General features: G+C 30.8%; 2 protein-coding genes across 5 annotated transcripts in view; one reads left to right on the forward strand and one right to left on the reverse strand.

Moving 5' to 3' along the window:
- Positions 1 to 13,263, forward strand: part of LOC108733636 (phosphatidylinositol 3,4,5-trisphosphate 3-phosphatase and dual-specificity protein phosphatase PTEN) — a 121,582-nt gene extending 108,319 nt beyond the window's left edge. For 3 of the 4 annotated variants that reach the window (XM_018464881.2, XM_018464883.1, XM_018464884.1), the window contains 2 exons: positions 1,668 to 1,830; positions 3,962 to 5,004. In XM_018464881.2, coding sequence (XP_018320383.1) covers positions 1,668 to 1,830; positions 3,962 to 4,086 — 288 coding nt within the window. In that variant the 3' untranslated portion in view covers positions 4,087 to 5,004. Of the gene's footprint in view, positions 1 to 1,667; positions 1,831 to 3,961; positions 5,005 to 10,549 lie in introns of those variants that run through there. The other variant, XM_018464882.2, reaches the window with a different exon arrangement.
- Positions 13,264 to 18,941: 5,678 nt separating this feature from the next.
- Positions 18,942 to 20,341, reverse strand: LOC108733624 (ATPase family AAA domain-containing protein 1-B). Its single transcript, XM_018464865.2, has 2 exons — positions 20,007 to 20,341; positions 18,942 to 19,955 (listed from the first exon to the last, which is right to left on the reverse strand). Exons 1-2 carry the CDS (start codon positions 20,174 to 20,176, stop codon positions 18,998 to 19,000), a joined length of 1,128 nt encoding a protein of 375 aa, XP_018320367.1. The 5' UTR covers positions 20,177 to 20,341; the 3' UTR covers positions 18,942 to 18,997.
- Between the last annotated feature and the right edge of the window lie 1,406 nt (positions 20,342 to 21,747).

Consider the following 21,747-nt stretch of genomic DNA (forward strand, 5'->3'; position numbering starts at 1 on the left):
GATATAGTGCAAACACCACTATTAGTCTAGAAAAACTCCAATATTTAAAAAATTAGAAAATTCCTGCAAGGTATTCTTAAAAAATATTTTATACTTAAGTGAATGTAGTAAATAGGTACTAAAAAAAAATTATTTGAAAAAAGTATTTTGAAAATACATATTTTACATTTAGCAAATAGTAATAAATTAATTAAACCAAAGCTTTGTCTCTCATTGACTGACCATATTTTCCCCATAAATTTTTGATTTTTAATCTTTTGGTCCAATATTGTCTTAACAATACACGAATTTGGTGTCCATCGTCCTCCATCCTTTATATTATCGAAACGTCTTACACCATCAATAAATTTGATTAAAATAAACTAAACCAGTTGCACTCTTAAATCAATGGCTGCCTTGAATTTCGAGTAACTTCTCCTTGTCATTTTTCGCGCCTTGTATGTACCTTTTTCGACCTTCATCTACCCTGCACTTAGGTATATTTCCGTATTCCTATTAATCCCAAAAGCTTTTTGCTTTCCAGTTTCATAATCACGCTTTATTTAATATCTGTAATATATCATCTATGGAATCCATACAAGTTTTAATACAATTCCATTCTGTCTCTACGTCTCTATCATTTGTTTCTCCCGCTTCTCTATGTTTCTCGTCTATCCTTCTACATATATGTAGTACCATTATGGAAATAGATTTATCCCGTCAGTATGTTACGATCAGGGATGTGCCGACTATGACTTTGGCTGACTAGCCTAATAGTCGGTTTTAAGGACGCCTTCTAGTCGGCCGATTAGTCGGCCAAGCCGATCACGGTTTCGGGGATATTCAACAATTTCTGTTATGCTTCGTTTACAGCTTATTTGAGCGCAAGTTTTGCTTGCTTCGCATGTTTCTTAACTTTTGCTTTTGCACGGATCACAATAGTATTTTTGTGAAAAAAATTAATCTTGTTCATTAAAATGGAAGAGCTCAATTACAATTTAATCATGTCAAAAAGACAGTCTCGCATATGAATATTTTTACCAGTTGGAGCCAAGTGTAAGCAGTGCCAAATGATTCTCGTGGTGGACAGGGAAAAACAGCAAATACTACAAGTATAAACAACAATATCAAATACAGGCATTCAACCTTAATACCTCAGTTAGGTTCTATGATCAAATGCTCGACCACAAACTATTCCTTCCAGTCTCAAATCTAAGTCTGTTAATATCACAAATTCCTACCCTTTTATTTAAATAAGAAGAATATATTTGTCAATGTTTATTGATGAAGATAAGATGATTTGTGTAAGACTAATTCTAAAATAATAATGTTAATTAACAATCAAAGTTTTTAGTTTGTGTAATTCCTCATATATACAGTGTATTGATAAATACATATACAAAGTAAGAAGCCGGATAGTCGGCGAGCTTTGCCGAATAGTCGCCGATTACGAAAGTGCCTGATGTTAGTTACGATGTTTAAAGAAAACAAATAAATATTTTCTTCCTCTTGGAAAATAGCATTAACTCTCTTCAACAGCCTCCAATGGTGCAAGCATAAACTTTATATTAAACACCATTCGCATTTTATAAAAAACAGTTTTCTTAGTCGTTCAAAACCGTCACTATTATGTTTATGCGATTGTGATGAACCGATATGTTTCTAATGTGATATTTCTTTGTCACTAGGTAACGGTTCTAATGCACAAAGTGCCGACGAAAAATCCAGGGCCCCCTAGCTGGCTAGTGACCCCTACTTTCCACCAGGAAACGCGGCAGGATACCCCGAGCGAAAGTTCCGAAGCAGACACTTCGGAGGATGAGTACAACGACGAAGATGACTGGGATAGTGGTAAGTGTCCCCTGTTGTGCACTAACGTAGAAAAAGAGCCGGACTTTTGAACTTCTCGCGCGACGTTGCTGCCTTGTTGTATGTTTTGTAGGTCTAGTATCTACCTATTGTACCTATTACACAAATATAATTTTGTATTCAACTTATGGTGATGTCATTTTCTCTGGGAACCGTACGAAGGTGGATGAGATTTTTCTTCTAAGTTTTCTTTTTTCTGTCAGTCTTTGCGCTCTCTCTTTCTCTTTTTTCTCTCTGTCTTTCTTTCTTTCTCATTTAGCAAAATGCTGTTATTTAAAGACATATTTTAATAAATATATCTTTTATCTGCAACCTTCGTATTTTCCCTGAGATAGGTAGGTACAAATTTAAATATTTCTTGGTAAAGCGAACCTAAAGAAAGCATTCTTTCTTGGTTTCGTCAGGCATGAAATTTTTGTTATTTATTTTGTATTTTTTTCTACAATGAACCTTTTTTGTTTTCGAAGGTTGAGGTATCAAAAATCCAAAAAAATAACAAAAATTATTACATAAAACAGACAGTCATTATATTGTCCTAAAAAAATTGTAAAAATTCATAAAATCCCAAAAACATACTGATTTTTTAATTTTTTATTATTTTTCAAAATGTTTTTAAGTTCGTATCTAATCTTTTTTTTATCATTGCTTTTGTCTAGTCACACAATTCAGATTTTCTATCTGTGAAACAACTTTTGACACTATTGTTGTTTTATTTGTTTGCAATTTTCTGCAGAAAAAATGTCTGTGCCCATTATTTAATCATGTAGACATTTAATTGTGATTATTTATATAGATCGCAAAAAAGCTGAATGATGGTACTAGTAGATTTTTAGATTTGTAACGTTTTTCTTTCTACTAGACCTATTTTCTTCTTTAGCAATGTAAACTGTTGGCCTTATTTGTCGAATATCATGCTATTTGCAATAAAAAAGTATTGCATAATACCTGTTTGTGTCTTCAGCTTTCATTAATCATTCGTTGCTTTCTTTCATTACTGTACTAAAAACGTACCGCACTATGAGAATTACATCACACAAGGGCTGTCACTGGTACTCAGGAAAAAAGGAAAATTATGAATGAGGCTGTTCTCACTCATCTACCACCTGATTACATATTTCTTGACATAATGTGAAATTGTTTTCAAAATGTACCTACTAATCTTTTTTATTGAGGAAAACTAATTGCTTATCCGGGAATGAAAATGAAAAATAAATAGATAAATCTAAAATTTAATCAATTAACTTTCTACTTATCACACCACATCAGTTTTGACAGAATACAGACCACTTCGAATTAGTTTATTCTATTATGGTAACGTGTCTATCACGATGAGGTTAGCTACGCCGAGATTCGTTTCAGCAAGTAGATATCCATATATTTAAATGGACCTTGTTGGAGCATACGTAATCTTAAAATGTAGCATCGTACTACAGATGGCGTTTACCGCGCCATTTGTGGTATTTTCTAAAACGCGCTGTTAAGACAGCAGGTAAAAATTGGTCTGTAATGTAGCATCGTACTACAGATGGCGTTTACCGCGCCATTTGTGGTATTTTCTAAAACGCGCTGTTAAGACAGCAGGTAAAAGTTGGTCTGTGTTCTGTCGGAGCTGCCTGCGATGAGATCCGCGTCTAGCAGTTTCGACAGAATACAGACCACTTCGAATTATTTTAATCGATGTATTTATTCACAACAAAAGAAAATAATTACGTTCTTTAGTTTTTTTTTTCAAAAACTATTAACATTGCTAATGTTTTTTTTTTCCTTTAAATTTGAATTAATATATTTTTTACGCATTAATAAATGGAACCAGTTTTTGAGTTACATAATAAATTTAATCAGCATATCAGTTTCGAATGGTCATTAAAATTAACTTTGTGAGTTTTTAAAACCTGATAGATTATTGCAGAATCTATGAACGTCTACACGATTCTGTTTAATTCTAGAAATAATGGGAAGGTGATAAACAACTTTTTGATGTCCCCATCTATACAGAATATGATTATGAGGTACATAACATAACTCTTTAATCTATGAGTCACGTGACTGCCCTGAAATATTTCGTGGTGGTGAAAGATGCATAAAAGACTAACATTGGGCTATCTTGTCGTAGTTTTAGAGGGTGAGGATGTAGATCCAAGAGGTATAGGATATAGGCTTCTCTCGGAATGTGATCTGGCTTCTCAACTGGCTCATACTTCTGCCGATCAACAACAGCAAGAGCTGCTCACAGCATGAACACCAACTCTCTTTTGCTACTGTCACAATACTACTATAAATACGAAACATTCTTTTTCTATATTTTCGAAATATTTCATTAAATTCTTTTCTATTCTCTTCTGTGCTGCCTTTTTCACCGGAAATATTTACGTAACCTTTTAAAAGAGGAAAAGAAATCAACATAAAGCAAAATTAAAGTAATCTCACCAAAGATAGTGTTAATAGAACCAAAAACTACTGTGTGCCACATTGAATGCCAGAACTGCTATTTTTGGGATTCCTAAATTTTTAACATAGTCTACGTATTTCCACCATAATTGTTTCCAGTTTTTTTTGTCCAGCTGCCTTGCCAGTCAAAATTCTCTTGAATTGGAATATATTTTATTCCACTGAAAAATATGAATGTGCCCACTTGCATACAAAAAAGAATCACTGTGAACTATAAATTATGTGGTTTATATGTTTAATGCATCAAGTATTACATTAAAGCGCAGTTAAACTAGACATTCCCGTATAACCAAGGCGAAGGTGGCGCTGCAAGGTTTTTATTATTTTTTACTTTTTAATGAATATGCGATGTATCAGTTGTATCTTTTAGCATTAATTAGTTATTACTTGCTGAAGCATTATAACAAAAAATGGTATTAATACTTTTTAATTTGCCTTATTTGTTTAAAAAATTCGGTTACATAATTAAATAAAATGATGGCAACCTAAAATAGCCATAGCCATAACATTGAAGGGGTATATAACCTAAAGGAAATTACGCACCTTTTGAAAAGTTAGGTTATGGTTAATTTAGATTGTTCTGAATTAAAAATAAATACGGATTGCAATATTTTCTCTCTAATTATATATGTAATTTAGTGTCCGACCGAAACTGGTTTTTACGACCGAAACCGAAACCGAAACTTCCTTATAAGGATGAAGTTTCGAGAGAAAAATAAAGAAAACGTTATTATAATCAGTCAGTTTTATTTTTTTATCTTTAAATCACATAGCTCTGCAGTCTTTGACATTTTCACTTATTGATAATCAAATCAAAATCAACATAATAACCCCTCATTTAAGGAAAAACTTTAATTGCGCCTTAAAAATACTTAAAATAGGTGAGATGTTTATTTGAGTAAGTATAGTAGACTAGACTCATTTTTCTTTTGAAGATTATTCATGCTTTTTTATGTCTATGTCTACTAATATACTTCGCTTGGATGGAATTTAACGCGCCGAACATGACCGAGCAGAGCGCGAGAACTCCCGAACGCAGTTTCGGTTTCGGTTGTAGTTTCGGCAGGTTTGCCGCCGAAACCGAAACTCGTTTTTTTGCCGAAACCGAAACCGAACTTTCGGTCGGACACTAATGTAATTTAATAAAAAAAAAGGAGTTTTTAGCTTCGGTGAAACAAATCAAAATAAATTAAAAAACATTTTAATAATTAAAAACCTATTTTCTTCAAAATCATTTTTTGTCAATTAATAACTTGCATATTAAAATTAAACGATACAGCTGGGACAAACTTAATTAAAAAGTCGATTAAAAAAAAGAAATTTAGCGCCGCTGCCTTCGCTTTAGTCATTCCGATTTACTGTAGTCATTGATAGCTCCATGAGTATCTTATATACTTTTCAATAGCTTAATTAGGGTTGGAGTCTTCTGAAATAAAGAAAACATTCGATTTCATTTCGAAGTTCTGTTTTTATAAACAAAATGTGTGTAATACATAATATAATAACTAAAATAATAATAATGATTATTGTTATTACTGTGTTGTCTAAATTAATATAAATTTTTCTGAGTACTTGTAAATCTTGATTAAGTGTTTAAAAAGGTAATTATTCAACGGAAGTATCGTAGAACTATCAACTACTTACGAAATAGTAAACTGGAATGCCTACTTTAGTTGTGTTTCCCGAATGCATTAATCGTTATTCAAAGAATTACAATGGAACTTGGTTGTAACGGCGTCGGTTATAACAACAGCTCTAATGTAATGTTAGAAAAGATACCTGTCCTTTGTTGGCATTTATTACAGAGACCCGAGTATTTATATCTCATCGTTAATTCTGCTTACCATTTGATGCATAATTATTGCGAAATATGCTTCTTAGATTGTGACGAAAAACGGCATTCGGTGATTACGTCAAAATATCACAGAGTTGTAGGGTGACGTTATAACCGACTTCTGCTGAAATTTTTAGTTCACAGCAATTCTTTTGTATACAATTGTAGATATTCGTATTTTCTAATAGAAACTGATATATAAAAGCTGGACAGAACATACTAGACGTAGGAATGTGTAATAATAATTTTGGTGTACTCAAAAAAATCGCAGTTTTAGCGTTTGTCAGTATTCTTTGGTGTAACACTAGGTTTGGCGAAATGTAAAACTGGTAAATGTCCAAAACTACTATCACTCTATTTCATATTTTTACGTTTTATATTCTGATTACCAAAGTAATTTTTTACTGTACATGCATTAACTACATACATTTTGCTAAAAAACATGGTTTTAAAATATTCAAAAGTTACTGAGACAAATATACAAGTCCATATTTAACGATAACTACATTTTATTAAAAAATTCTATAAAACACTTTCTCGATCCAATTAAGATTGGTTGATTTCTAAAAATTAACGTTAATTGATTTGTAAAATCTAAAAAGTTCATTAAAAACACGAATAATATTAGGTATATGCGTCTATTTTTATTTATTATCTTTTTCTGAATAATTATTAATTTTATAAACGCTATGTATGTCATTTAAGTGTTACGCTAGACTAGTTGGTGCCATGTATTATATGATGTAACTTTTGTACATAAATTTTTCATCCATGCACTTTTCTAAAATATAGAGTACAAAATTGGGTAGTAGATTTTTTTATTGGATGTGGAAAATATTTCTTTGATAATAATATATAAAACGAATTGCTCTTGGCACATGTGCTTGTTATTCAATCTCATAATTTATTCGGATTTTTTTTAATGTCTTAATTGTTCTAAATTCAACTAATCATCATCAATTTTATATAATTTTGTTCGTAATAATATGTTTAAAAATCAATAATGGTCACTCATCATAACAAAAATATGTTCACTAAAAAATAATTTTAATAAGCCTTCGATATTTAGATGGGATATCTCAATTTACATTTATTTGCATAGGTGTAGAATAAATATCGAAAAAAACATTAAAACATGCAAACGTTAATTTTTTATTCAGTTAACATCAAAATTACTTTTCGCTTATTATATGAATGGTTGTTATAAAACTGTCGATTCTACATAGAAGCAGTAAATCAGTCCATGTCGAATTGACCTCAATTTTTTTTATTACTGGTGATAGTATGCTGGGTGTATAAACACTCCCGATCAAGTAATGTTTTCTACTTTTTTTGTGCTTCTTCTGTTGATGGTACTAACCGTACGTTTTCTAAAACATTAATTTTATTTACGTCTCAAATAAAATTTGATTAAATCTTCAAGAATACGTGATAAGTAAAATATGCAGATTAATTAATACGCCACTATTAATCTGGTACAAATTTAATCTTATAATTGCCACAATACGTCAAGATTTTAAAATATCCTAACTTCAAAAATTCAATTTTTACCCTTTTGGATATCATTACTACGAGAAGGAAACGAACATAACAAATAAGGGAAAATTAGAAATTAATTAGAATTTGGCCTTAGAATTGCCCAACAGGTCTACGTTTTGACAAATTTTTTGACTTTTTTTTTCGAACCATTACTAAAGAGTTGAATAAAAAATTAAAAAGAAATGGAAGTAATCATTTTTGATGTATACTTCGACGGTAAACTTAAATTCGGACCCAGAAATGCTCTAGCATATTGAAATTTTGAAATATCCTAACCTAAAAACTGAACAAGTCAAATTGATGTATTTCAGATCTTAAAGCTAGGACATTTTAAAATTTTGATATACTAGGACAATCAGGAATAAGGGGTCCCTGGGCTAACCCTACTTGGAGGCTTACCTAATTAATCAAACTAATTACCATTTTGTCAAAAAACTATTTTCTGTAATGATAGGAAAACAATTGGGGCAATTGTTTGTAGTTCTGTTATATAAATTATAAAACATTAGATTATTTTTTTATTTTCTAAATTCACAATATTATCCACTGCTGCGAGCCCTTCATACCCCCGGGGCTCTGGACTTCCCGAAAAGCCCACATATACATCCAGCTCTGGGGACAATCTTGAGGCCAGATTGTAATTCGACGGTAAAATATTAGTAGAGTGGTCACCCACTTTGTTATTTTGTCATTTAACTCTCGTAGAAATGCTCATAAAAAGGTCAATATCATTTTTTAGAATTTGAGGTTAGATTCTCTCAACAATATAACGTTTTGAGGCAATATTATATTTCTTGTTTTAATTTCCTTATCTCGTTGACAAAAATTATCAGTTTTTAAAAATGTTAATATATTTTCATTTTGTTATTTATCACAGCATGACTAAAACTAGAAAAGAAAATTAAGATGGCTTTCATTTCAAACGTATCCTTCTTTTTTATAGAAATGCTCATCAATTTAATAAAGAACGACTAAATATAGTAGATCCGTAATCAAAACTAAATAAAAGTGAGCTAATTTAATAACAAAATTAATTAATTAAAAATCAAAATAATAGTATTTTGCAATTTGAAATTTTGAGTATTTTGCAATTTGAAATTTTGGACATTGTTCTAAATGTTAACATGTCTGACATCGAACTAGAGCTATTTATCTACACAGTCTTAACTTATGCTTTCCTTGTATTCATGCCATTTTCATCCTTTTTAATTCCATTTTGCTGGTTTTTGTGTGGGTGTAATTGCAAAACTGAAAAAGTAATCGTGAACTCGGTTTCATAGTCATCATATATATTAATCACGGTTAATTTTTTAGTTGTGTGAGGTCACCATCTATGTAATTATCACATATAGATGCGTTATAGAAACATTCAGATCATTTTGCACGAACGAATTTACTATGGGATGGTTAATTATTTATTATAACAACCCAACTTAGTTTACTTTTCTTCAAGTTTTGTTGTTATGTCCTAATAGAATTTAGAATAGTAGAATTGGGTTTCTTAGTGAGGAAGGAGTCTAAATGGAGTCGTACATATATTTAAATAATTAATTTTAAACAATATTGTTACTTGTATAAATAAACAATGAAAACGGAAATGAAATATTTTAAATATTTAAGATAATTAAAACTTTTGACATAATTGAGTTACGTTGTCTACGATGTGTAGTACAATATCATAAAATAATTAGAATAACAGTGATTTTTGCAATGTTTTTTATTACATGAAGGAATAAATATCCTTCAATGATTTTTTTTATTTTCGCAAATGATAATATACCCAAATTAATTCATAAATATTGATCGACAGTTACACACATTGCTTAGCGTGTAAAATATTTAATTTTCCTAATTCCCTCATTGGGTGATTCTTAATAAAACAAGAAGATATAACTGTAGCAGTTTGGGCAAAAATTTTTGAAATGAATTCGGGCAGAACTAATAGTAGTCTTTTAATTTTTAACGTTGGTACTTAACAGTGTTCTAGTTCCATTAAATTCACAATAAGAAATAAAAAGCAGAAAGATAGTTAAAAAATTAGATACCTTTTGCAAAATTAACATAAATTAACTTTTATAAAGTTTAAAAATCAATAATGGTCACTCATCATAACAAAAATATGTTCACTAAAAAATAATTTTAATAAGCCTTCGATATTTAGATGGGATATCTCAATTTACATTTATTTGCATAGGTGTAGAATAAATATCGAAAAAAACATTAAAACATGCAAACGTTAATTTTTTATTCAGTTAACATCAAAATTACTTTTCGCTTATTATATGAATGGTTGTTATAAAACTGTCGATTCTACATAGAAGCAGTAAATCAGTCCATGTCGAATTGACCTCAATTTTTTTTATTACTGGTGATAGTATGCTGGGTGTATAAACACTCCCGATCAAGTAATGTTTTATACTTTTTTTGTGCTTCTTCTGTTGATGGTACTAACCGTACGTTTTCTAAAACATTAATTTTATTTACGTCTCAAATAAAATTTGATTAAATCTTNAAAATACTTAAACAATTAATAATTTGTTAAAGCTGAGGCAATTGCATATTCGGCAAGGACCTACAAAGGGCAACCTATCACACCTTAAAAAAAAAGAGTGCAAATGTTTGGATAATATTTTAAGTATGAGTAAATTCAATTATGATAATTAATCTGAAAAATACAAAACGTACAACTTCAGCTGACTAGTTTTTTCATTTTATTTTAGATAATTAAATTTGTCTTGCATACTTTTTTCTATATTAGTGTTATTTTATTTGAATATTGTGCGACTCCATGTGGCATTTCATAAGGTTTATTTGATGTTGCTTCAGTTTCTATTAAGTTTTATTGGCTCACTTGTAACGATTTCTAATTAACAATTCCAGGTGAATCAACCTACTTATGAGTGGGCCAAGTTCGAATGGTACAAACGGAGTGCATGTATTGTCATCACGTGATTTGTATATACTTATATTATATTGTCGTGCGTTCATTTTTACTGTTTTTTATTTTTTATTTGTTTTAATTCGTTCATCGCCTCTATATTCCATTAATCGTTAATAGAACGCTTGGGGTTTTCTTTTTTTTTTTTTAATTTATTGTTAAGCCAAGTCTTGGTATACAAATAAGGCAAAATGGCCCAAAACATGTCACTTTGCTTATTTTAAACTTTATTTTTAATTCGAAAATGATGTCTTCCATAAAAAAATAGAAAAATACTAAACTCTTACTATTTAGGGTGTCTCTCGAATTTAAACAATTTATTTTTCATTTGAGAAATTTGACAGTAATGTACCTCCTTAAGTATTTCTCAAATAAATACTTGCAATTTTGATACACATACATATATGCAGAACAATAATAATATATTAACACTGGACCCTTAATTTTTTAATCGCTTTATTTTATATATCAACCCGCTTTTTCTTCAAGAACGACCCTATCTGTGTGCATATATATTGAATTATTTGAATTTAAAATAAAAAAGTAACGATTTCTTAAACACTCGCCCAGTGAAGATTATTTTCTGGAAGCAAACAAAAAAAGAGTAATAGGTTCAAAAAAAGATAGCATAAATTGTCTTAATTTAAATTTATATTATTTAATTTTGAAGTACAAATTGTTCAAATTACTGATCTCAAGGTTTATATTTATATCTTGCCAATTGCATTTTGGTTACCTTAACACAAGTATATTATGCCAGCGATGCGATGTTGCAAAATATTTTGACATTAACTTAGAATTTTTGCACTACAACTTATTGATTTATAAATATTATTGTATGTAATGTGTTAATTAGGGGGAATTTGTTTACTTTATTATGGCGCGCAGAAATTATCGCCTATTATTTGAAAGTATAAGTCGATAAAGAAGAACAGCTACATCATTTGTTAAGGCTTAAAAGAATAAAAACAAATTTTCCCTAATTTTTCTTATTTTCTTAACAAGGCTGTTGAATAATTTCGTTCAATAATTTATTTTTAAAGATTTAATTTTATTAGTGCATTAGATCTATATTCGTTAAGTGTTTGTAAATATAATGTTAAATTTTTCGTGTGGTAATTACTACTCCTACTACTATTATTGTTATTGTGTATTTTGACTTCCACCCCCAATGGTTTTTCTATTGGCGGTGTGAAGAAAAATTACCCTTACAAAAAAATAAAAGTTTTTACTGTAACATGCACATGTACTTAAAAACAAACATTATTAGAATTAGAAATATTTGTATTAACTTCAGGCTTTTGTAAATTTTGACCAAACAGACAATACAGAGTGTTCTGATTCACGTGGGATTTTAATATGTTAGTATTGTTGTCGATATTATTGGAGATGGAAAAATGTTTTTTAAAGGTAAAAACAAAATTTTAAGCTCTCGCAAGAAAAATGTCGTAATTTAAAAAAAAAAACAATTTGAAGTAGGCCTATTTTTAATATAAGAATTTTTACTTTCTTGTATCATCCCTTTAATAGCTTTTTTACAATGAGTTTGATTTTTTTTGTGGAGTAAGCAATTTTAGTGTAAGTATAAATATACCTATAGGGTAATAGTTTATTTAGTTAGTTTTCCTTTATATATATATTTGGCATACATACTACGACTTCCACAAACGAACCATTAAAAAGTATGTAAGTATAAGTGGGTGTATTTTAAAATTTACACCCTTTCATTATTTTTTTTTTCAAGTTCATTATTCCACACAGAAATAAATCAATTCACTAAGAAATTATTATCAGGTTAATTAGAAGAAATAGAGAAAAAGAAACCAGGAGGTTAATAAAATTAAATTGGATCAGTTGTAAGTAGCATTTTAAAATTATCTTAAAATTTTACTCATAATGTGTCCCTGAATGCATTTTGTGAAAAAATCAATTTTGTAACCTCTATATTAATTTTTTACGCATTACTGAATACTTAATACGAACTAGTATTTTTAACTTTTAGTTCTGTTAATAAATTAGGTAAAATTTATGTATTATTTTATAGTTTTCTGTCTCCTCAATATGCGAACAATACTTTCAGCTGATCTCGCCTGAACAGGGCACCGTATGTAATATGCAAGCACTCCTGTTTTTCAAAATAAATTATATATATTTATACAAATATATATAAGTATATAAAAAATGAACGTTTGAAAAAAACACACTGATTTGTCGTGTAGTTATGTGTTTTAGTAAAATTTGTTTTGTTTCTTTTATTGATTGTTTTATAATATTTTTAACTGACCGAGGACAAGCCTCAACCAGACTGTTGATAAAATAAAAAATCCTGTACAACTGTAACGACGACTTATTTTTTAACAATATCGACCTACTCCAAAACAAATTTTACTACTTATCTTTAAGATATAAATGTGATAGGTTTTACCTTATAGTAATAGTTTCTGAACGAATATTATTTTTATATATTGACTTTAACGTAAATGTATATTGCATTAATACTGTAAAGTTAAATTTTTATATAGTACTATAGCTTGTGATATGTGAATTTTTTAGTTAGTGTGAAACTTCGTCAGTTGTTTTCATTTTAGGCGATGTTTTTTCACATCTAGATCTGAATAGAATACTTATTAGGAGCTAATAAACAAACAAAATTTTTTATGTGTGTTTCTTTTTATCCAATTCCCCTTTAATAAAAACCTAAATCATCGCCGGTTTTTCTAGACAGCAACATTAAAGTAAAAAAGATATGTGTTGATTTTTATTCAGTGGTCAAGTTAAAATTTAAAAAATATAATTACAAATACAACAAAACAAAAATACTGGTATGCAAGGGAAGGAAAAGTAGGGAAAGAGCGAATATAAAGATTAGAAAAATTAGAAGTGGCCGATTTTAGGTATCTAGGAAGTCAGATAAATCAGGACGAAAGGAGTAGTAGGGATATAAAGCAGACGATAGCGCAGGATCGAATCGCCTTCAATAAAAAGAAGTCATTTCTATGCTCGCGAACGGTTCATTTAGAAATTCGAAAAAGGTTGTTAAAGGTGTATGTTTGGAGCACGACGCTCTACGGGTGCGAAACCTGGACAGTGGGCGCCGGAAAAGAAAAGGTTAGAAGCGTTCGAAATGTGGTGTTACAGGCGAATGATGAGGATACCGTGGATAGAGAAGGTTAGAAATCAAGAGGTATTAGAAAGAGTAATAGAACAGAGAACTCTATGGAAGTCAATAAGAAATGGGCGAGATAGGTTAGTAGGACACCTTCTCAGGCATGAGGGTCTTGTCAGAGACATGTTAGAGGCAGAAACGGAAGTTAGGAGGGGTAAAGGTAGACTAAGATTAGATTACTGTTCGCAAATAGTTAAGGATATGGGTTGTTCTAGTTCTAGGGAAATGCTCCACTTCGCAAAGCAAAGCTAATAAAAAGTGCATTCATCTATGTATGCAGGGGCGGCTGATGTGTAGGTGATGCAAACCTACAGAACTGATAAAAAAGTAAAGGCATTTATATATTTTTGTGCCCTACTAACCAATAATTCAGTGTAGACGCTAATGTAGTTGCCCAAAATTGCCCTCTGTCGGCCGTCTTGTGTTCAGTTGTAATCAATGATGCCGAACACGTTGAGTATCAAGATTCTATACAGTAGATTCACTTCCCAGTCACATTTGCTTTTGCAGGAGCATCTAGGAGCGGAGTTTGGCCGAACTTTGGCTTCTTAGGAGCAACTAACTGAAAAGACCATTTTTCGGAATTTTCAGGTACACTTGTACATTTTATGCAATAGAAACAGATATAGAACCGAGCGATATCTGTCTGTCTTCCTCTATAATCAAGCCCCCTCCGTAACTAAACCAAGATTATGGTTATGGAGAAAGAGAGACAGGTATTGTTTGAGATTATACCTGTCTCTATTGGCTTACGACGAAAAAGGACGACAGTAGATTTGCATACCTCTCCTAATTGCTCTTGCGGGAGCATTTAAGAGCATTAAAAGCGGAGTTTGACTTCTTAGGAGCGATTACTTGAAACGACCCTTCACTCCAGAAAAGTTTTGAACTGTAGAGTTAAGTATATGTCGCAGTTGCTGTATTTTAAACACATCATAAATTAGTACTTCATATGCATACCTACGTGTTTAATTTTATTAAAATCGCATGAAGCGTTTTTAAGTAACCAAACAAAACGAATTTTATTTGGTAGTTCAGCTTAATAAAAGTATTTTATCACAGGAACCTATGGTTGCTCTATGTCCCAGTTTTGAGGCACATAGCATACGTAGGCTAGGTTAGGTCTTGAGACACTTTGAAACACTGTCCTTCAAAGAATTCAAAGTAAATACAGAGTTTTTTACCATTGATGTCACCCGTTCATTAAAAGTTTGTAAACTTAAAGTACTTACCACTAGACATTTGAAAGTGCAGCACATAACCTAAAAGCTGACGCTCTTTCCAATTAAAATATTTAGCTAGCTTATTTTAAATGCAATGCTATATTTTTTTATGACATTTTTAGATTCAGTGAACCTTTGGAGATCAACAAAAATTAGTAGTTTTCAAGATATTTCGATTTTTCTAAAAATTTTGAAAATTGCATTCCCAAGCTAAAAAATGGATTGTTCACTAATTATGAAACTGCTGTCGTCATATCAGCTATCTCGTACTTATCTCTATCTGGCACTGTGTCCTTACTATCGGAAATAGGATGTTGAAAATATTAGGGCGCTACTCATAGAACAAGCCTAAATCGTTTTATTCAAGTGGAACTGTATATTATATCATCATGAACGTAGAATTAAATTCTGCGTCGATTGATATAAGGATTCCCTGTACCCATCAGTTATTAGTCATAAGAAATTTTTGAATAAAGCCTACATTATTACGTTTTTAAATCCTGTCAGATGTTTTATATTAGTTCCAATAGCGTTGAGATTTCTAAATGTAGAAGGAATAGAACGATATTTTAAATTTATTTTACATTTATGGGGAGTGTCAGAAAATTGTAAAGAGGATTAGTCGTCTTTTCAACCAGGGGTATTTAAATGTGTCTCCAATGAGCAAAGCAAAATTCAGGCGAATAAAAACCTATAACATATGAATATTAAAAACACAATGACAATAACACAGCACACAACTAAACAAGAGCAATAAACTATAAATGTTCAAAGTGTCCTTTTGTTGTTCCTTTTTAAGCACTCGATTATCCTTCGATGCACTTCGTCGGTTGTAGTCCTTCTTCACTTGAATTGGGTCTAATTCCGTGCATGTTCTTCTTATCCTTGTTTCTAGTTCCAGAAGGATATCAACTGGGCATTATCATACATCATACTTTTTATATGACCCCATAAATAGAAGTCGAGGGGGTTAAGTCGGATGACCTAGGGGGCCATTTCCAAAGGTCGTTACTCCCAATCCAACGATCTTCGAACATGTTGGTTAGTATTGTATGCACCTCCCCCATACACCAGCAATCTCTTAACAATGCTAATGGCAAATTTTTCAAAAACGTAGACACAACGCATCTTATTATTCCCATATAACTCTCAAAATTTATGATGAAGATTATGTAAGTCCGAAAAGTGTAAGTTTCTCCGATTTACAACGCTCTCCCTCGTCAATTTAGTTTCGTCCGTTCATATAATTTTGTATAAGAAAGTTGGATCATTTTGAAACCGTACTAACATAAATTCACAAAATTCAATTCTTGTATCATTCCATTCTCTAAATGCTTGTAAAGTAATACAGGAATATGGATGGGATTTATGATTGAGCAACATTCTGTGGACCGTTGCGACATGGATTTAAAAATGTAATAATTGCAGACTTTTCAAATATGTCTTATAACAAAAACAGAAAAGAAAAGGTTAGAAGCGTTCGAAATGTGGTGTTATAGGCGAATGATGAGGATACCGCGGATAGAGAAGGTTAGAAACGAAGAGGCATTAGAAAGAATAGGAGAATAGAAGATTCTACGGAAGTCAATAAGCAATAGGTAAGATAGGTTGGTAGGACACCTTCTCAGACATCAAGGGCTAGTTAGAAACATATTAGAGTCAGAAATAGGAGTTAAGAGAAGTAAAGGTAGACCTGGATTAGACTATTGTTCATTAGTAGTTAAGGATGTGGGATGTTCTAGTTTTAGGGAAATGCGAAAATTAACTTAGGACAGGAAAGAGTAGAGATACGTGTGCAACCAATCGTAGGACTAACGATTTGAGGATGATGAACTCAAAAACCATTACCCATAGGTATAGGAAATTTTTATATCAATCGACGCATAATTCAATTCTACGTTCACTGGTGAGATAATATACAGGATGTTCCATTTGAAAAAAAAAAAACAACGTAAGCATGTTCGAAGTTTTATAAGTTGGACGCTACATTTTCAACATCCTGTATACATTTTCGATACTAAGAGCACAATTCCAGATAGAGATAAGTACGAAATAGTTGATTACTCAATTTAGTTTCAAAATTAGCTGGATAGTCCATTACTTAGCACGGGAATTTTCAAAATTTTCAGAAAAATGAAAATATTTCCAAAACTACTTATTTTTAGAAAGAGTTATAGTCAAAGTCGATCTGAAAAGATTCGCTGAATTTAAAAATGTCAAAAAATATAGCATTCCATTTAAAATAATCTAGTTGATATCGATCTCCGGAAGTGACTGACGGTTCCGAATATTTTAATTAAAAAGAGCGTTACCTTTTAGTTTATTTTCCACATTTTCAAATCTCTAGTAGTACATTAGTACCTCTTCTAATGAACGAGTTACGTAAAAACCTGTGTGTGTATACCTTTTTCTAAATATACACAAAATTATGTCACCTTTTCTCTTTACTTGTATATAAGAAAACGAAATAATTTAACAATTTGGGAGTTTGCGAATTTAAATTTTAACCCCCCTAGTCATTTTGTTGTAAGAGGGAAGTTCTTTATGATAGGTGATACCAAAATGGTCTGTTACGTTATTGGTTTATTACTGTTGCATACGATAAAAAATATAACGTTATTAACGTGATGTGGATAAAAGATGACAGCAATGCTTTTTCTAAATCGTGTAGGTACTTTTGTTGGCCAAAAATTATAAAAATATCTGTCTGTAGATGTATACCACCTATGCAACTGTCAAGTTTGAAGTGATTAAAACAAAATTTTGATTTTTATGTAATTTACTAAATAATAGGCATTGTGAAAAATATTTCTTTATGCATCAAGTGTCAGATTCACATACACCACCTTAAAACATAACTTAAAAATGGCGCCAGGGATATGTGCAAATCAAATGCCTATTGGTGCTAAGTACCATTGGTAAAAGAAACAAGTAAGTAGATGGTTAGTTCTCCACTTTTAAAATATTGCAATTGCAACAGATTAATCGTGAGAATAACTGCACATCTAAAAATAAAAATTTACTGTTCTTCATTTTAACTAAAAAGAAGAATAATAAATGTAATCCCACAGATTCATTGTGTAAATAAAAAAAAACGTTTAGAAGCTTCTTGGCACTTAAAACATTTCTTGTTTTCACAATCTTTTTTTGATTTAATTTTTTTTACCTTTGTATTTAAAAAAATTATTTCAAGCAGCATCAACTGCGACTAAAATGAAATTTCGTTCAATAATTTATTTTTAAAGATTTAATTTTATTAGTGCATTAGATCTATATTCGTTAAGTGTTTGTAAATATAATGTTAAATTTTTCGTGTGGTAATTACTACTCCTACTACTATTATTGTTATTGTGTATTTTGACTTCCACCCCCAATGGTTTTTCTATTGGCGGTGTGAAGAAAAATTACCCTTACAAAAAAATAAAAGTTTTTACTGTAACATGCACATGTACTTAAAAACAAACATTATTAGAATTAGAAATATTTGTATTAACTTCAGGCTTTTGTAAATTTTGACCAAACAGACAATACAGAGTGTTCTGATTCACGTGGGATTTTAATATGTTAGTATTGTTGTCGATATTATTGGAGATGGAAAAATGTTTTTTAAAGGTAAAAACAAAATTTTAAGCTCTCGCAAGAAAAATGTCGTAATTTAAAAAAAAAAACAATTTGAAGTAGGCCTATTTTTAATATAAGAATTTTTACTTTCTTGTATCATCCCTTTAATAGCTTTTTTACAATGAGTTTGATTTTTTTTGTGGAGTAAGCAATTTTAGTGTAAGTATAAATATACCTATAGGGTAATAGTTTATTTAGTTAGTTTTCCTTTATATATATATTTGGCATACATACTACGACTTCCACAAACGAACCATTAAAAAGTATGTAAGTATAAGTGGGTGTATTTTAAAATTTACACCCTTTCATTATTTTTTTTTTCANTAATATTCTAAATAAGAATTATAATTTCTAATATGATCTACACAAATTGGCCAATGCTAATCTAGGTCTAAACGAACAGGTAATATCCCACAATGCACTTTTGACTCCTTCATTTTCTTCATAGAAGAAACTAAATCATCCATGGTAATCGGCCTTAAAGCATCATGGAATTCATCTTCTGAATCTGTATAAGTTCCAGTGGTGCTTCTTCTATCATCATTATTTTGTCGTATATAATCACGCACCCTATAAACTGAAGCATTGCGGCAAAGTTCTCTTAAATCAGAACCTGAAAAGCCATCAGTAGCTTTTGCAACTTCCGAGATATTAACATCATCAGCGGTAGGTTCATTTTGTAAAATTAAGCTAAGAATTTGAAGCCTTTGTGCCATTGTTGGCATTGGTACATGGAATGCTGCTGGCATTCTCCTTAAGATAGCTCGGTCTAGATCTTGAGGTCTATTGGTAGCTCCCATAACAATTACTGTACAGTTTGAATCAGTGATAAGCCCATCCCAAAAAGACATAAACTGTGCCTTCATCATTGCTGTGGCTTCATGGTCTGTTGAATTACGAGCACGTAATAGGGAGTCAATTTCATCAATAAAAATTATGCATGGCTGTAATTTAACAGCTAGAGTAAACACTGCTGCTGCCAGTTTCTGACTTTCCCCATACCATTTGTCAGTTAAGATGGACACATCTAAATTTATGAATCGTGTTCCTGCTTCTTTGGCTGTTGCTTTTGCTATCAAAGTTTTTCCACAACCTGGAGGACCATGTAGCAATACTCCTTTAGGTGGTTGAGTTAGTTGCGAGTCTAAGAACAATTCTTTCTTCTGGATTGGCAATATTACAGTTTCTCTCAAATCTTGAATTAAGGATTCTAATCCAGCAATATCATTCCACCCGACTTTAATATCTTCTGGATGAACTAAATGGGCAGCTATCATAAGTTCATAGTCTGTTAATTTATCCACCGAAAGTGGTGCTTGCTTACTTCCTTCAGCTAACCTACACAAACATATTGATATATGCTTATTCTTTTCAAAATTTACTTATTACCTTTTAAGTTGTTCTTGGGCTCGCTGTTTCGCTTTCTTTTTACTTTTATTTGTTGGATCTACTTGATTCATTATCCATTTTATACTAATAAAAGTAACAGCAGAAACTAATGTTAACCGCAGCACAAGTCCTATTAATTCACTACGAGAAAAGCTTTGATCTGCCATCATATTTGCGGAAAAGACTCTCCTTACTTTTTCTTTATAAATGATGCCTTTAGAATTTTAATTAAAAAACTACATAACAGGTGAAACACAAAACTCTTAGGAATCCCAGACTATACCTATCCAATCTATAAAGGTGCAAAAAACTGTCAAGTGTTAAAATTTGTCAAACGATCAGATCCAATTGTAGTCGTAGCTGTCATCTGTTGTTTAATAGTATCATTACTGATTAATTTCAGTGAGTTTTTATAGAACTATACTTAACGTTTCCTGTTGAAGTAATTTAAAAAGCATTTAAATTTGCTATTGAATATTCCTCATGTATTTTTTTATTGCTTATCCACTCGCAGAAATTAATATTGTTTCTCCATAAAACCTTTTAATTCCCAATTCACTATTACAACGTTTTAATTTTATGTAATGTCGCCATCTCAGATTTCGTACAAATAAAATATACCTCCTGGAAACGTTGCAACCTCTTTTTATTTAATTAATAATATCAAACAGCATATATACCAAGTTTCAAGTAAATTCAATCACAATTAAAGTATGTTCTAAACAAAAATTGCAACAACCTTTTTACCTCCCCCCCCCATTTGGAGGTTGATTTTTAAAAATTTCGAGATAAGTCTTTCAGAAATTAAATGAGAGACCATTAAGACCATGTTTCACCTAAATCTGACGACAAATAATATATGTTCCATTTAAACATTGCAACTCCTCTTCGCCACTCCTTCCCCCATGGGGATGGGATAAAAAGTATCCTATGTCCGTCTCCTGGCTGTAAGCTACCTCCCTACCAATTTTCAGCCAAAGCGGTTCAGCCGTTCTTGAGTTATAACAGTGTTAATAGTGTGATTAACACAACTTCCTTTTATACATATAAGTTTACAGAAACATTTGGAATTTGATACTCAACATTTGTTGCATTTATTTATTTAGGGAGCACTTCAATTTTGGAGTTAGAAAAATAAAACAGCTTAATCTTAAGAAAAAAATATATATCTACATAAGACTAGCGTTTAAAACCTCAACAACCACTGACTTGTTCAATTAAAATACTATCCATGCTCACATGATGTTATATCAAATATTGAATGCCATGCAAATAAGTTAATTATTGATAAATGTACATTAAAATACACCACTTGACTGAAACTTTGCATGTTTTTATGAAGAATTGGAGAACAGTTGCTTACATTATACATTAGCGAATGTTAATAAACATCTGTTTAAAGAAATAGAATGTATACAAATATAAAGTACCAATGCATATGCATTAACAGGAATCAAGTACAAAAAACTAATAAAATATCAAATTCTGGCAAAGAAATCAGTCATTTTTTTTATGACTTTTTCTCTGACTTGGGCATTGTTTCATTTTACTATGTCGGTTGCCTACCATAATTAATGTTCACATTATTCAAGGTTTTGTTAGACGATGTCCACACTATCAATTTTTACTTTTCCATACTTATAAGTATATTTAACAGAGTAAAAGAAAAACAGCAAAGAAACTTACTAAAATAGTTTATTTTTAGATAATCATTACCTATATACAATATATATATAATTAT

The sequence above is a fragment of the Agrilus planipennis genome, unplaced genomic scaffold (assembly GCF_000699045.2).
Source record: "Agrilus planipennis isolate EAB-ADULT unplaced genomic scaffold, Apla_2.0 scaffold67, whole genome shotgun sequence".
Taxonomy (NCBI): domain Eukaryota; kingdom Metazoa; phylum Arthropoda; class Insecta; order Coleoptera; family Buprestidae; genus Agrilus; species Agrilus planipennis.

Bases quoted from the DNA above. Each gene is read 5' to 3' on its own strand.
- LOC108733624 (XM_018464865.2), bottom strand. From the start codon at position 20,176: ATGATGGCAGATCAAAGCTTTTCTCGTAGTGAATTAATAGGACTTGTG. The intron at 19,956-20,006 runs GTAATAAGTAAA...ATGTTTGTGTAG, and splicing joins GCCCAAGAACAACTTAAAAG to GTTAGCTGAAGGAAGTAAGC.